We start from the raw sequence: 15,360 nt of genomic DNA on the forward strand, positions 1-15,360 counted from the left end.
TTTAAAATAAAATTTGTTCACTAAAATTGTGTTTCATTTATGCAAAAGAAGTGCAGGAGCTCTTTTATTTATGGCCGAGATGTGCTTCGGCTATCATCACGAGTTACCTCAGAAACTGAGAAGTACTGGAGCCAGTCTCTGGCACAATTTAAGTTATTGATGTATTGTATAAAAAGTGTTTATAAATGCCTCCCTTAAATTTTAAATATTTTTTAAAAATTAAGATTTTAGAAAAAGCATAAGAGAAGCTTTATCAGGCTTGTTTAAGATGGAAGTTATTCAGGCAGAACATAGTTCAATGACATTGAAAAAATCTAGTCCGAAATTTTCCAGTTGCTGAAGGGATCTTGAAGAAATAAAAAGTTCTACCAGAAAATTCTACAGTGGCGATGATATGCATTCAAAGAAATAATCTAGAATTTTAAAGATTTTACATTCTTTAATTTTTAATTAAAAGAAATGTGAGCTTCTAAATTTACCTATTGTTTGCAAGTTAATGAATGAAAAACACCTATTCTCAGAGTTTGATATTGGAATTTTTTTTAAAGCAGGAACTGAAAGGTTATTGTGTTAATGGAGAAAGTGCAATAATTGAAAAGTTAATTGTAAGTGCATGATGCACATACCCAGTTTAATTGATGGCTATAATATAAAAGTTATTTTCAGCTGCAATGAATGTGGTTTTTATTGTTATCCTCAGCTGATTCAAAAACATAAAACATTGCCATGTTCATATTCAAACAACCAAAAAAGCATGGTTAACATTTTGGATTTTATGAACTTTTCGAATGGTTCGATAAAATGATAGAAAAAACCTCCTATCGTTGACACATGCACCATTTTTTTCTTGTTAAAAGTGCAAACTGGTTTCACTCATTAGATCTTGGGATTATATGGTTAGTGAAAACAAAGAATTTTAATGTGAAGAGTTTGTGCAGCTTTCAGACAGAATAAAGAATATTATGTTTCAGTTCTGGGTGCCATACACATGCCAGTTTCATCCTGCAATCAAGTGATACTCCACACAATCTGAGCAGTTTAAAAAAGCAGGGGTTTCTTTTAATTTGAATGGCAGACTATCAAATGATAGAGAATTCAATACAGATTTTAATATGTGGTTGTAACGAAAGGTTTCTGCCAGAAAAAGTTCTCAAGTTAGGGGGAAAAAACATGAAAATAGTATCTTTAGTGTGGGTAGTAATCACCACCCAGATCTATATCTTTTTCCGCGACATTTCAAAGCCTTCGGCCCAGAAATTTAGTGGCTGCAAGTCCAAAAACAGATAATTTTGGACATCTTGTGCAGAATGGAAGATAGCACCAGCAAGATGTAGCTGCAGGTGTGAAAAAAGATAGAAGTTGGAAGGAGCGATGTCGGGGCTATATGGTAGATGTGGCGAAAAAATTCCATTCAAGTCCATACAGAGTCCAGTCGGTAAATGCAGAAACATGTGGTCTTGAATTATCTTGATGAAATATTACCTTTTTGTACTGGAACTCAGTTCGACATTTTTTCTTGACAGCAGCATCAACACAGACTAGCATCTCGCTGTACACCTTATTGTCAAGTATTTTACATTTTTTCAGATACTCTTTATGGATAAAAATCTCATCAGATAAAAAAACATGATCTTTTTGTTAGTGAAATTGCGCTTTGCGACACTGCCGATGGGCTCACCGGGCACTCCCTTTTCAGTCTGTGTTGTTGAAATAAATCCATTTTTCATCACAAGTGACTATCTGGTCTAGAACATTGCCCTTGTATTAATATTCAAGCAGATTAGTGTATGCCCGAAAATGTCTGTCCTAATCTGCTCGAGTCAGCTCATGCAGCATCTAGCGATTGATGCTGCATCGCTAGATGACATTAATTTGACATCAATCGCTAGATGCTGCATCTGATGCATAGCGTGATTAATGGGCATGGCACTAACATCTAACTCCTTAGCAAGCTCTCGAGTGGTTGCATACCAATACCTATAAATTCTCGCAGGCAGGCCTCATCAACATCACATCAACCAGAGAATGTTGTGGTCCTTGTTTTTGAACTTTCGGTACGAAACCTTCAATCTCATATGATACAACATTAGTACCTAAAGCTATACACGTGATTTAGTGACATCCTGAAGCTTTTTTGCAATACAACTAAAACTATATGATTGTTCTAATCTGGTAGCATGACATTTCAATTTCATCGATTCAACCTTATCGATATTTTTTTACAAATTTCACAACATAGTGTTCTAAAGAGCAAGTCTCTCTTTCAAATGCCAATGCAAACTGTCTGCGCAAGCGATATTTGCAGGGGCGAGAAACTTTCTTTAAAACCCGATATTATAAAAAATGAAATAGTGCGACTCAACTGCTTTTCAAGATTATGCCAATGTTGATGAAAATCTATTAATAGTTGTATTAAGGAATGTTGAAACAAATGATGGTAGGTGGAGAGAGTAAGATGAAATCGTTATTTCAACTGTGTGACATTTCATAGTATGCTTAGAAACATTCATGCTTTGTTTTCAAAATACTGATGTATTATCAAGTGTAGTGATATTCTTTAAGAACTTAGAGCAAAACTTTTTAGAAGATTAATTAACATTTTGTAATTTTTCTTTTAGTACAAATATTTAATCAATATACATAAACTTTTATTGAAAATAAGAATTATGATTGAACTTAATTAATCAATTTTTCATTATGCATGTGGAAGTGAAAATTTCAGAATTATAAGGTCCTCTCACTTATTTGCCTTCTTTTATTGGTTCCTTTAGAGTTAAGTGAGAGGTGACTGTTCTTCAATACTATTATGCAGCAACATAGAAATTATTCTGATATTTAAAAAGCATTAAAACAAAATTAAAATCAGGAAAATTATTTTTTTTTAATTGCATGTTTACATTACAAAAGTGTTGAATGTAGCAGCATGAAATTATATAATTCCTGTTAAGAATTTGATTCCACACATCCACTTGAAAGTATAAATGAAAATTATTAAAATATTTACTTTTGATAATGTTATACCTTTGAATACATACACTGTCTATTATTTGCATTTAATTATTTCTGTTTAATATTTGCTTCGAAATAGCAATTAAACCATTTTTGTCATTTGAAAATTTTATTAATACTAAATAATGACACTTTTTCTAAGAAATCTTAAAATGAAATATTTTCCATCATATTAAAAATGTAAAATTTTAAAAGTTCTATATTGCTTTGCTTGAGCTTTACCTTTAATTCCCAAATATTTCATACAAACAAACCTCTAATTCCTATGCACATTAGGAAGATATATATATATATATATATTTTTTTTTTTACAAACACAATAATATTATATATACATCTTCCATTAATATGAGCACATTTAAATCACACAAATATGGAAATCAAACAGAATTTTTTTTTTTTTTTTTTTTTTTTTTTGGATAAATTTACGTTTATTGACATAAACAAGCAGAAAATCTTTTCCCCTTAAATTTTACAAATTATAAATATTACAATACAATTTACATGTTCCTGTGTTCACACGTGTATAAAATATTTATTTCAAAATTAGCTTCTAGCATCTAACATTTAATACCAGCAACACCTTAAAATTAATGTGTTTATAAAAAATTCATTAATTTTTATGTGCAGAGAAACTTATTTGAAAGAGATTAATTATATATATAAATGTGTGTGTGTAATTTTTAGTTTATATTATAGTTAAGATACGGTGACAAACTTACTGAATGGTGTACAGAAAACACAATAAGGTAGAATCCCTCTCCAGCTATAATGAAAAATTACATTTTCAAGTAATAGTTATTAAATTTCAAATCTCAGAAATTGACGAAGTCAGTACAACTATAATAATTATAAAACTCAATACACAAAAGTGTGAATTTTTTTACGTTATGTGCTATATGCAATTAATGGAATATTTTTGCACAGTATTATTATATCAATTTCTCAAGAGTTAATATAAAATGATGCATTAATACTCAATAGAAGTCACGTACTAATTTTAAATATGCATTAAAAATATTGCTTCACAGCAAAAAAGAAACTGGCTTTATATAGCAAAATGGAAACGCACATATATGCTTTATCATACATATATAGAAAACTTTATTTAAAAAGTATAAGGTTATAATAGTAAGCACTGCATGAAATATACAGGGTGGTACAAAATTATTGAGCACATTTGAATTGCATGCCACAAATAGACCTCATATGAATATTATTTAATGTTTAAAATTTTGGTGTGTGAAACTGTTTTAAATTATCTTTCCAAGAAAACAAATGTGTACACACCTCAGGTTTGTTCCTTTTTTTTTTTTTTTTTTTTTTTTCTTCTTTCAAATATGAAATGTGCTCAATAATTTTGGACCACCCTTTACTTTTATAAAACCTTTGCATAGATGGGAATGCAAGTAAGAAATTTAAAGTAATTTAAAAAAATATATACTGTTTAAAATAATTTCTTTTTCACTAACACAGATGTACAAAATAATCATACAATTTGCATAAAAATATATTTATATAAAGTTAGCATTCTGAAATAAAAGGATGGTTTAAAGCCTCAGATGCTGTAATTCTTGTCTGAGGATTTGGGTCTAATAACTTATCTAATAAGTCATAGGCACTTTCAGGAATATGTTGGGACATTTCTGGGCAAAATACACAACACAGATTTAGATCTCTCTCATTTGAATATGAATGTACTTGACACGGTTGTTCATGTTGAATCATTGTACACAGAGCTTGGAGATAGCGAGCAGGACTGAGCTGTTTACGTATTTCAGAAATTGATTCTGTAGTTTCTGGTAAATTCATTGTCAAGACTTTACCTAGAATTTAGAAAAATTATACATATATTGTTTATCTTACTGACAAAGTATATCAGTACATAAATTATTCAAAATATATTCCATGATGTTTAAAATTCATTATTAAATTTTGCACGCAATTCAGAAAACATCAATATGATCAAGAAAACTGAATGACAACACAGTGCACATACAACGAAATCCTGCTTCTAAACCTGACTAGAGCACTAAAATAGACTTGCACCTATATTATGGTAATCAGTATTAGTTATCTCCACTCTTGGGGATTGTACTGCCTGGGAAGTGCAATTCTTAGGGACTGATGTAAATATTCAAATGCATAGATTTTTTGTATATTATTTTGTTGCATTTAGAGTAACAATTTTAGGTTTTATATTTCTGTACTTAATGTTGTGGCCTCATGTTTGTGTAAGTTTGGTTTGGTTTTTATGATAATGGAAAAGCACACGAGGACTGTTTGCATAAGGATGCCTTTGTAGATGACTTTCTAAAAGAAACTGCTTAACTTCGCTGAGCCATCTGTATATAGGTTTGGCTTGATTTATGTAGTAAAGGTAAAGCACATGAGGGCTATTTGCCTAAAGGGATGCCTTTGTAGAGGACTTTCTAAGGGAACTGGCTTGTATCCACATTACACATGGAGAAAACCACATGAAAATGCCAACACCTTCTTAAACAGAAGCCCAACTACAAGATTGTGACATCACAAACTGGCGGCTGACAATCGCCGTTGGTCACCTACTATCTGCCTTTAAAGTATATGTTTTTAAAGCTTTACTAACAGGAGGGTATTTTCTAATGATGTAGATACATATTATTTTTCGTTTTTTACTTTATATATATTGAAAATATATATTTTCAATTCATTAGCGGATATAATATTGGAAACATTTTCCTTTGCACAAAATATATTATATATTATTAATTTTTCTATGATCTTAGATTGTATGTTTACAGTTAAAATAATGCTTTAAAGTACTGGTTGACTTTTGATAAGTAACAGTAAGGTAATGTTGGAATCTCCCTCCATACTAATAATATTCAAGTCACTTAACTGCATAAAAAATATATAAGAAGGATGCGTGGAAATATTTTTAAGGATATTAGAAGTTTTTTAATTTTAGCAGGGTAGATTTATAAGTACAAATATTACACGAAAAACCTAAATTTTCTAAACCTTTTATTATTTTCACAATATATCCATGCAAAAATTGCGCTGAAAATGATTTTACTGGGACAATACTTATATAACATCCTTATACGAAGATCTAATACTCTGCAGCATAAAAACACAAGCAGAATTAGCAACATTTTCACAATTACATTTTGCTACATTCTTATTATATTTTCACCTTTGAAATCTAAGAATGGCTTAATGTGAATTTCGTCAACCATTAAAGTGACATATTATCGTTTCCGCCTAAAAAGCGGATTTTTTCCTTGGCATAATTCAGGAAAATTTCAGGAGTTTGCTCCACTTTAGGATCAACATTATATTCAGAATACAATCTTTTCAATGTAGAAGGATGTGGCAAAGTAACATATGCACTATTTCTTAAAAATTTGTAGCAATGTGGAGAAATTGAAAACATCAAACTTGATATTAACAGATCAGAACTATACCTATTATTATTTTTATGCAAAACGAGTAATGTCAGCTGCTCAAATATAAACTGAACTACTTTCTTTTTATGTTCAGGGGCATTTTTTTCTAATTCCTGAAGGCCTTGAGTTACGAATAATAAAATTTTAAAGCTGCTTTCATTATTATCACCTTTAATTTTTGCAACTTCTTTAAGCAATGAACAGAGATTATATACATCATTAATTTTTAAAGAAAATTTATGGTTACTAATTTTTGTTAATGGAATATCTCTAAAGTATGCTTCCACAGGCAGATCATTATGGATAACGACTGATACAGATATAAAAGGAGCAAATTCTGTGCTTATCTGGAGAAAAAATAGACTATTTTCTTTAATCACAACTGTTAAATCATCAGGTATCTTAACATTTTTTAGACATGATGTAAGCTCACTCAGATTACTTAATTAATTTTAAAGTAATAAAAGTAGGATTTCTAGTAATGCAATTTATATTTTAACAAAACAGGTAATAGCAAGCATGTGTGTGTTTGTCTCCCACTCGGGAAGAGGGGGGAAGAAAAGGATTCTTACTGACATAAGTTTTAATAATATTTGAATTTTCATGTATTAGGAATTTAAATTATTTCTTGTTTTATGCAAAACTGTGCACTTTATATTACAATTTAAAAAACCATAAGCATATTTATTGCCTTCTCAGTTTCTTTAGAAAAACTTTTAAAACCGAAATATATTAAATATTAAGCTAAATAATTTCATTTGCTGCCATATACGTATGAAGTTAAAAGTTCCAAGTAATAAAATTAATCAAAAAGTAAAAAATTGGACATTTTAAAAAGTAAGTGAATATTTAGAATGCAATTTGATACATAATTATTAACCATACAATTTAATACATAATTATACTAATCGACACGTAATTACACAATATTATACGCAATGTATTCTATAAAAATGAAATTCCTTAATATTAATGTATCCATTCTTTTAAATGTAGAAGCAAATACCTTAATAAATTTAAAATATCAAGTTAGGCTTAACTTACCCGAAAATACTTCGAAATGGTAAAATTTTCTCGCGGTATCGATTTTAACCATCTATGTAATACATCTTGTTGCTTAGGAAATCTATATACTGATACTTTAGAACCGTCACAATAATTTTCTCGACATAACGGCAGACTGCACTTTAAAGGTATGATTGAAATCGAAAAAAAATATCAGTATCAGATTAAGGCGACATGGTTCACGTGCCTTCTCATGACCAGGATGAATTTCCCCTAACTTGCTAATGCCATCTAGAGCCCCGTTCACATGCAATGCTCCTTCGCACAACTGCCGTTAGCAAGGGGAGAAAAAGGAGACATGAAAGAGTTTAGTCTTTAGGACCCGTTCAGAAGACCACCGTCTTCCTTCCCCTTTATACCTAAAGCCTCTGTGAACAATCACGTCTCCGAATTGGCAGATTTCTAATACTGTTCACACATTTTTAACGTGGTTTACTGTTGTTAATTTTGTAATCTGTACTTTCGTAATGGTTCCTGAAAAATGTATGCTTTTTAATTATTATTATTATTTTATAAGCTGTTATTTAGTTCACTCTTGGTGCTTGTCGCTATGGTTAAAAGATGGTAATGGATTTTTAAACTGCTTCCCGATAAGATATGGAACTCAAACTTTGTACATACACTGCTTGTGGATGTGGTGTCACGCTTTTGATTTTTAGAGGATTAGATTTTTTTCAAATTTAAAGTTGAAACGACTTTTTGCAAATATTAAATAAACTGAGAATCTCAGAATATTACAGTTTGCACCACAACATACTGTGGAAGAAAAAAAAAATTAAATGAAATTTTTAGCATAATTTTTTTTTAAATATTTTGTGAGAATTTTTGAAAATTGTTCATATTTTTAGACTTTTTGACGCCCATTAATTTTAAAATTTCATATCTAAAAATATATCGGTTACAAACTCCGACATTTTCACAGCTTATAAAACAAACTTTTCACATTTAAAAAAAAAATGATAAAGGAAATTAATTGGATGATTTTTTTACTTTTTTCAAAGATATGCAATGAAGCAGAATGGGAAATATTGGTTCTTCTTGGGCATCAATTCGAAACATCGGTTTCAAAGTAATAATCTCATTATACCACACTATTTTTATCACATTATTTATGTTATATAAGTTGTTATTGTTACCAGTTGTTAGTTCAGCGTGAGATTGGAGATATTTCTGAGTTAACTTTCTCTTAAGATGCGTTTTGCATTCCATTGTGTTTAACGTTCTTATTAGATTGAAGCATAACTACTGATTATACTTAGTGATATTCTAAACACTTGTACGAGTATTTCTGTGAAAAATTCCAGAACTTTGAAGTGTTTATGTTGAAAAATAAATTTAATTAAGCTATCATCGGATTTGAGTACAATGACAATCATTTACGAACTATTATCAATCTATTACAAACCCGTACGCACGCAACAATATTATAATTAATTAATGTATTAAAATTGTTTTGAATGTGTTTTACAAAACAAAAACAGGTAAAGAAAAATTCTGCTTGTGTTTTATGAGTTTTTGCAATTTTTCTGGCCACATAAAGGTTTTAAAAAAAAGGTTTGTAATTTATGTTTATATTTACCAATTGAATAAATAGCACTAGGTTTGTTTTATATACATATGTTTGTATTGAAATTCAGTAATAAAATTTTTAAGATTTGAAATGATTAAATGTCTATTTAGACAGTTTGTATTCTTTAAACTGCAAATGCAAACTGAGAAACCTTTTGCACTTTTTTCAATAAATCCTTTTACTTAAAGTCCTAAAACATATACAGGTATGGACTAAGTTTTTTATTATTTTTACTCCTTATATAAAATTATATACTTTATTGAAACAAGGATGGGTTTTGCAAAATACTGAAAGGAAAAAATTATTTGAAATGAAAAATGTGACCGAGATCATATTTGTTTTAAAGATTTTAGATAAAAGTGTATTTTTTTCCCTCAGAAACTAATTCATTAATTGCAAAATCATTCCTTGAAGTTATTAAGAACACTCTAATAAATACAATAAAAAAACTGGGGTGGGGGAGACATTGAAAATTGTAGGAGACGAAAGACATTTTAATGTAAAATTTTTCTTCAAAAATTTAAATTAAAAAAAATACTAGCAAAAACTTTTTTTCAGCTTAAAATTATCTTGTCTCACAAAACTATTTAATAATATTCATAAAAAGTAGATGAAAATGCTTAAATTTTTTTTAAAAAAATCATTCAAAAGGCATCGAGTCCCTTTTCGCGTTGAAGCCGATATGCACTTGTCTTAACTTTAGTTTTAATTTGAATGATATTTCTGGAATCTAGCATCAGATAACCTTGTCTGTATTTTTCTATAATTTCCGTATCTTGTACAGTTCTATCTAATTTTTGGGGGGATGCTATCACATCCCCAGACATCTATCAGCGTGATTGTTTCGCTGACAGTCCAGCGAGCAGTATAACTAAAATTAAGTCAACCGTGCAGTATAGTACGGGAAATCTCCCTATTTGCCCTGCTCCCGAGAGGTAAGGAACATTCAACCAAGCTCTACCTCCAATTTGGCGAGGCAGTTAACGCTTGTCCCATGTGAATGGGACATGTTGGAAGAACCGGTTTTCGCTATCGGTCGAATCTGCTCTTGTGAACGGGCCTTAGATGGCCTTGGTTTAGGAGCGATTTTTCGCACCCCATCGAGAAGGCCAACAGTTTGTGACGTCACTAAACTACGAGCCTTCAGTAGGTAGGCTTGTGTTTAAGAAGGTGTTGAAAATGCCCACGTAGCCAGCCTATTCATGGAGATTTGAACAGCAGTTGAACTAGCAGTATTCAGCAACTTTATTGCTCGGCCTCTAGTGAGACCGTGTTTTTATAGAAGTGATTATTTCTTGTATGGGGCATAATTCAGAAAGTAACAGCTGTTGTGGTACAGCACTAGTAGTAATAGTAACTGGAACACAATCTGTGTTTGAGTAAGCTTCCAATTATGCTAGTGCAAACATCATACTGGTGTGCATTTGATGGTTATGTCACAAAATGTGCACAGCCATCAAAAGTGGATCAGATTTTTCAAAGAGGAAGAACAAATTATGATGATGAACCTAGGAGTGGTAGGCCTTCTGTCATAAGTCATATCAAAGATATTTTTAACAAAGTTCATATGAATTGTGGATTCACAATCTCAGAATTTTTTGGAAAATTTATTAATATGTCTTGGGTTGTTTTGTACAATGTAGTCCCTTAAGAAAAAAAAAAAAAAAAAAAAAAAAAAATTTGTACTTAGTGGGTCCCAAAAATTTTCATGGAGATTCGCAAAACCAGTCAAATGAGCTCTGTCTTAGACTTTCTTTCAAGTATGACATAGAAGGGGAGGAGTTTTTTAACAGAACAGTAACTGCTGAGGTAACTTTGGTGGCATATGTGAAAGCACAAAATTACAGGCAAGGGCATGGGGTTAGTTTGAGGGCCAGCATTTGCTAATAACGAGGATCTTCAAAATTCTGTGACAGGTTGATTGAAATCCCAATCAGGTAAGTTGCATGCAAAAGGGATTTGTAAAATGCTGAAACGTTATGACGAGTGCTTGAATTTACATGGCAACTAAGTCAATAGAATAAAGCTGTACAATTTCATAGAAAATTTTTTATGTATATATATAATTTTTTTTATTTATAGCTAAACTAAGATTACATTCCGAATTAATCTTGTAAATCTTTTAATTCTGAATCCAAGATCATTTTAAATTATTAAAACAGTTCAACTAGAACCTAAGGGTATAGACAAAAACACTCGTAATGGGCCTTGGTGAAAATTTTGATTGCTAAGTTTACAACATTTGGCAATTTCTCACCAACTTAACAATTTTCTGGAAGTTCTTAGAAAAAGCATTTTTAAAGCTTTAGGAACAACTTTTTTCTGAAGCAATTTTATCTGAAGCTTTTAGAAACCCATAACCAGGTAAATATAGCTCTGACAGCCGAGATCAGTTATTAATAAATTCTGAGTACTTCAGTCAGATTATTTACTCTTCAAAATATTAGTTGAATTACATTTTAGACAGTGGTAATTTAGTCCCAAGTGCTGAGGAGGATTTGCCTAACATTCATATTCTCCCTGAACTTTACAGCCATTTTTCTTACTCTGCGTCATTACTGATTTACAAGATATTGTACATTTCTTCCTGCTCGTATCAAATGATTATTTAAATAAACATTCACAAACCCATAACTTACAATAAACTATAATAAAATATATTACTTTTGTCAAATAATTGATACTTTGATATTATTGCAATCACCTTGGTACAAGTCGCCAAACTGCAGCAACCATGCATGTAACAATTCTTCAGGTAACCATATTGATAACTGTAAGTTTGAATAAGCAAAGCTGCCATTTTTGTACATACTGTTTTAATTGTATTAGAAGCTCTAAATTGCAATATTTTTTGATTTCAACTGAATTTTGAAATATGTGTCTATGGGATTTGCCTTCAAATGCAGACATTTCTGTAATATTTTTGTAGAAATCTAATATTTTGTAGCAAAGTTGGGAATGTTCAGATTTGCATTTGATGATATATTTTGAAAATGCAACATCAAAAAGTTTAACAATTGAAGCAGTATAATAGTTCGAGAAGAGTTGTCTGCCATTTAGTGCAGCAGTCAGATTTAGCTGAAGTTAAGAATTAACAAGTGATTTCCCATTGCTTTGAATTTATTCTTAAAGCAATCACTACAAAATTTCGACTGGTGGAAAAGAAACAGAAACACATTTGTAAGTAGTTTTGTAAATAGTTTTCCAAGATAAATATTGAACTAAAATGAAAATATGTACCTAATAACATGTGTGATGTGAAGTAAATAACTTTCTCTTATTTGAAATCATCATTCTCTTTTTCTTTTTCAAAAAAAAAAAAAAAAAAATCACTAAAACTGCACGAACTTTCTTAGTTACCTAGTATAAATGGCTCATGAATTTAGTTTCAATCAGCGACCATCATCTGGAACAAATTTATTTCCCCCCCCCCCATCTGGCAGACCTGCCTATAGAAGTATATGCCAAATCACAAACTCACATGTACCTTTAACAAGTTTCATTTCAGGTTGTGGTGGGGGTTCGAACACTTTGTACTATAAATGTAATCAGCATTTGTAAAGTGTGGGCCTAATCATAGAACCAACAAAATGAAGGAATACAAAACAATCTTTAAGTTAAAAGAAATAAAACAGGCTAAAGAATTAAACATCTGTGCTGCAGCAACAGCTTTCAGTAAAATAGATAAGATGGTAAGAGATAGGAGAAAGAATGAAGATGCTACTAAAAAAATGTTATACAAGTATGAGGAGAGGAACAGCTTGCTGGCCAGGTTTAGAAAATAACTCTGCAGAATGAATACAAGAACAGAAGCGATATTTTTATGATAAATATGATTAGGGCTTACGCATTAAGTGGGAACGGACTAATCCAGAGCATGGCAAAGAATTTAAAGCAACAATAGTTTGCCACAATCGTTTCATGAACAGAAAAAAATCTAGTAACATGACAGAAAATAAAAATCATGAGTTCTCACAAGTTTATTATGAGGCAAAATTATAACTTTCCATTATTTAATATTGAAAATATGGATGAAACACTGATGAACTTTGACTTGATAAACAACAGAATTGTGAAAACAAAAGGCGTAACTGTTTAAGTCGTAAGTAAAGGCTATAAAAAGATCAGATTTACAGTAGTATTAATGTGCATGGCAGATGGAACAAAGTTAAAAATCCATGATCAATTTTTTGTTTTAGGAAAACTACTCCTAAAACAAAATTCCTTGCAGAAATTTTCATGAAAAGGAGCATATAGACATGAATACTGTGAAAATGTGTGGCAGAAGTAACCAGGTGCCCAACAAAATCAACGCAGTCACGTAACTGGGAACACTGAAAATCACTTAGCATGGAACTATATTAAGACTGCTGGTATACTTGGTGGTTAACTTCGATGCTACACAGATGCTTGTTTGAATAAACCATTCATGGGTCACTTGCATGAACAATGGACTAACTGGATGATCAGTGGCAAAAAGTCATATATGGAAAAGTAGAGCTATAAGAGCTGCTCACTTGATGCGCTGTGTGATTTCGTGATCAAATTGTTGAAAATAGTGAAAGTAGAAACAGTCATCAAATCCTTCAAAAAGTGTGGAATTTCTAATGCTATGGATGGCACTGAAGACGATTTGTTATGGGATACTGATGATGAAGCAAAAAATGACTTGCTGGATACAGAATGGGACCCATTTGATGAGCTTCTCAACTAATTTTATAATGGTTTTGATTTATATACATTTCAATCTAATTTTTTTTCATCTTTCCTATTAGATGACCTCGGATTTGGGGGAGGGCTTTTTTTAATGATTCAACTAGCATCTTATCTGCAGAAATATATGGTATATATTAATATTAAGCTTTGGAAACATATTTTTATGTATTAGATTATCAAATATAGTAAAAATTTGAAGCCTTTCCATCTTAATACAAGGAGTTCGTATATTTACATTAATTCATCATAATACTAAATATCCGACAAATTAGAAAATGGCTTTGAAATAATTAAAAAAGTATGGACATTTCTGAAGAACTGAAAAATATGTAAAACATACCAAGAGATAATGCAGCATCTTTAATTTCTCTTGTTCCAACTATGAAAGTAATCTCTGCTAAAGTTGTAATGTCATCATCAGCTCGGAAAAATGGATATTTCTTACTTAGCATGCACAATAAGATTACACCAGCTGACCACATGTCTATAGCTATGACAAGGAAAAACATTTTCATTAATCACATAATATGTACCATTATAAACATATTAAGTCTCTAGTGATTAAAACTAAACACCACAAATAAATAGGACATTTATTTATTTTTCATATCTCATATGATATCATATGGTGGTCTTAAAGATGTCAAATATGCATCAGAGTATATTAAAACTGCATGTAATTGACAAAACAAAACCTGTTATTCTTTATATAATATGAAACACTACTAAGCAAATTCATTCTTGTATTTCTTGTATTGCTTCAAATGTAAACTCACAAGTCTGTTTTGGCTTGAACATAATTGTTAGGAAGCAATAGAATTAATACATATTTAAATCCAAAAGTGCAAGAAATTAAGCAGTATTTATGCACTTATGTAATATATTAAGCTGCAAAAGTTAATTTAAAATTGCAACAGCAACAGTACTAATATATATTTTAGCACCATGTAATGTGAATAGTACAAAATATAATGCAAAATGAAGCAAACACACTTACTGTAATCTGAACAACAGATAACAGAAAACACAGTAACATAGACCAGAAAGGCAAATGACTATGTCTACAATAACAATGGACACTGTTATTTAATAAACAATTATCATTAAGGAATTAGATTCAAAATATTAAATAGTTCAAGTTCAATTTGAAAATAGCATGTCATTTAAGCAAAGAAGATTTAATAAATATATGTTAAAATTTCTCTTCTGTTTTACATTTCATACTGAGAATTTTCTCTATTTTCTTTTTCATATTTTTTCTAAAAATATCTGTTTTTACTCATATATTCCTTCCTTTTGCATACTTTCGCCCTTCTTCCCTCAGCATTCATTTCTTCATATGATTTAGAAACTTCTGATTTATGGTGGTGATATAAAATATATGCACAAATAGGAAAACAGTGCAATTAAGTGCTATGAAACACTTATGATGGTGTAGATTAAAAGAATATTAATGAAATTGATAAGTTCTTTGAAATGTGTGTCTTATGTATGCTTTTTAATGCGCCAGAGGTTCCCAACCTTTTTTGGACCACTGCCAAAAAAAAAAAAAAATTGAGTGCACCCTCT

General features: G+C 30.5%; 1 protein-coding gene across 3 annotated transcripts in view; it reads right to left on the minus strand.

The window, feature by feature from the left end:
• Positions 1 to 2,856: 2,856 nt before the first annotated feature.
• LOC118204959 (cell division cycle 7-related protein kinase-like) overlaps positions 2,857 to 15,360 on the minus strand; it is a 94,328-nt gene continuing 81,824 nt past the window's right edge. For all 3 annotated transcript variants that reach the window (XM_085806774.1, XM_085806772.1, XM_085806773.1), the window contains exons 10-11: positions 14,132 to 14,281; positions 2,857 to 4,835 (exon numbers count right to left, since the gene is read on the minus strand). In XM_085806774.1, coding sequence (XP_085662900.1) covers positions 4,534 to 4,835; positions 14,132 to 14,281 — 452 coding nt within the window. In that variant the 3' untranslated portion in view covers positions 2,857 to 4,533. The remainder of the gene's footprint in view (positions 4,836 to 14,131; positions 14,282 to 15,360) is intronic.

The sequence above is a fragment of the Stegodyphus dumicola genome, chromosome 12, assembly GCF_044657685.1.
Source record: "Stegodyphus dumicola isolate Sdum_Otavi_A_Nest chromosome 12, ASM4465768v1".
Lineage (NCBI taxonomy): Eukaryota > Metazoa > Arthropoda > Arachnida > Araneae > Eresidae > Stegodyphus > Stegodyphus dumicola.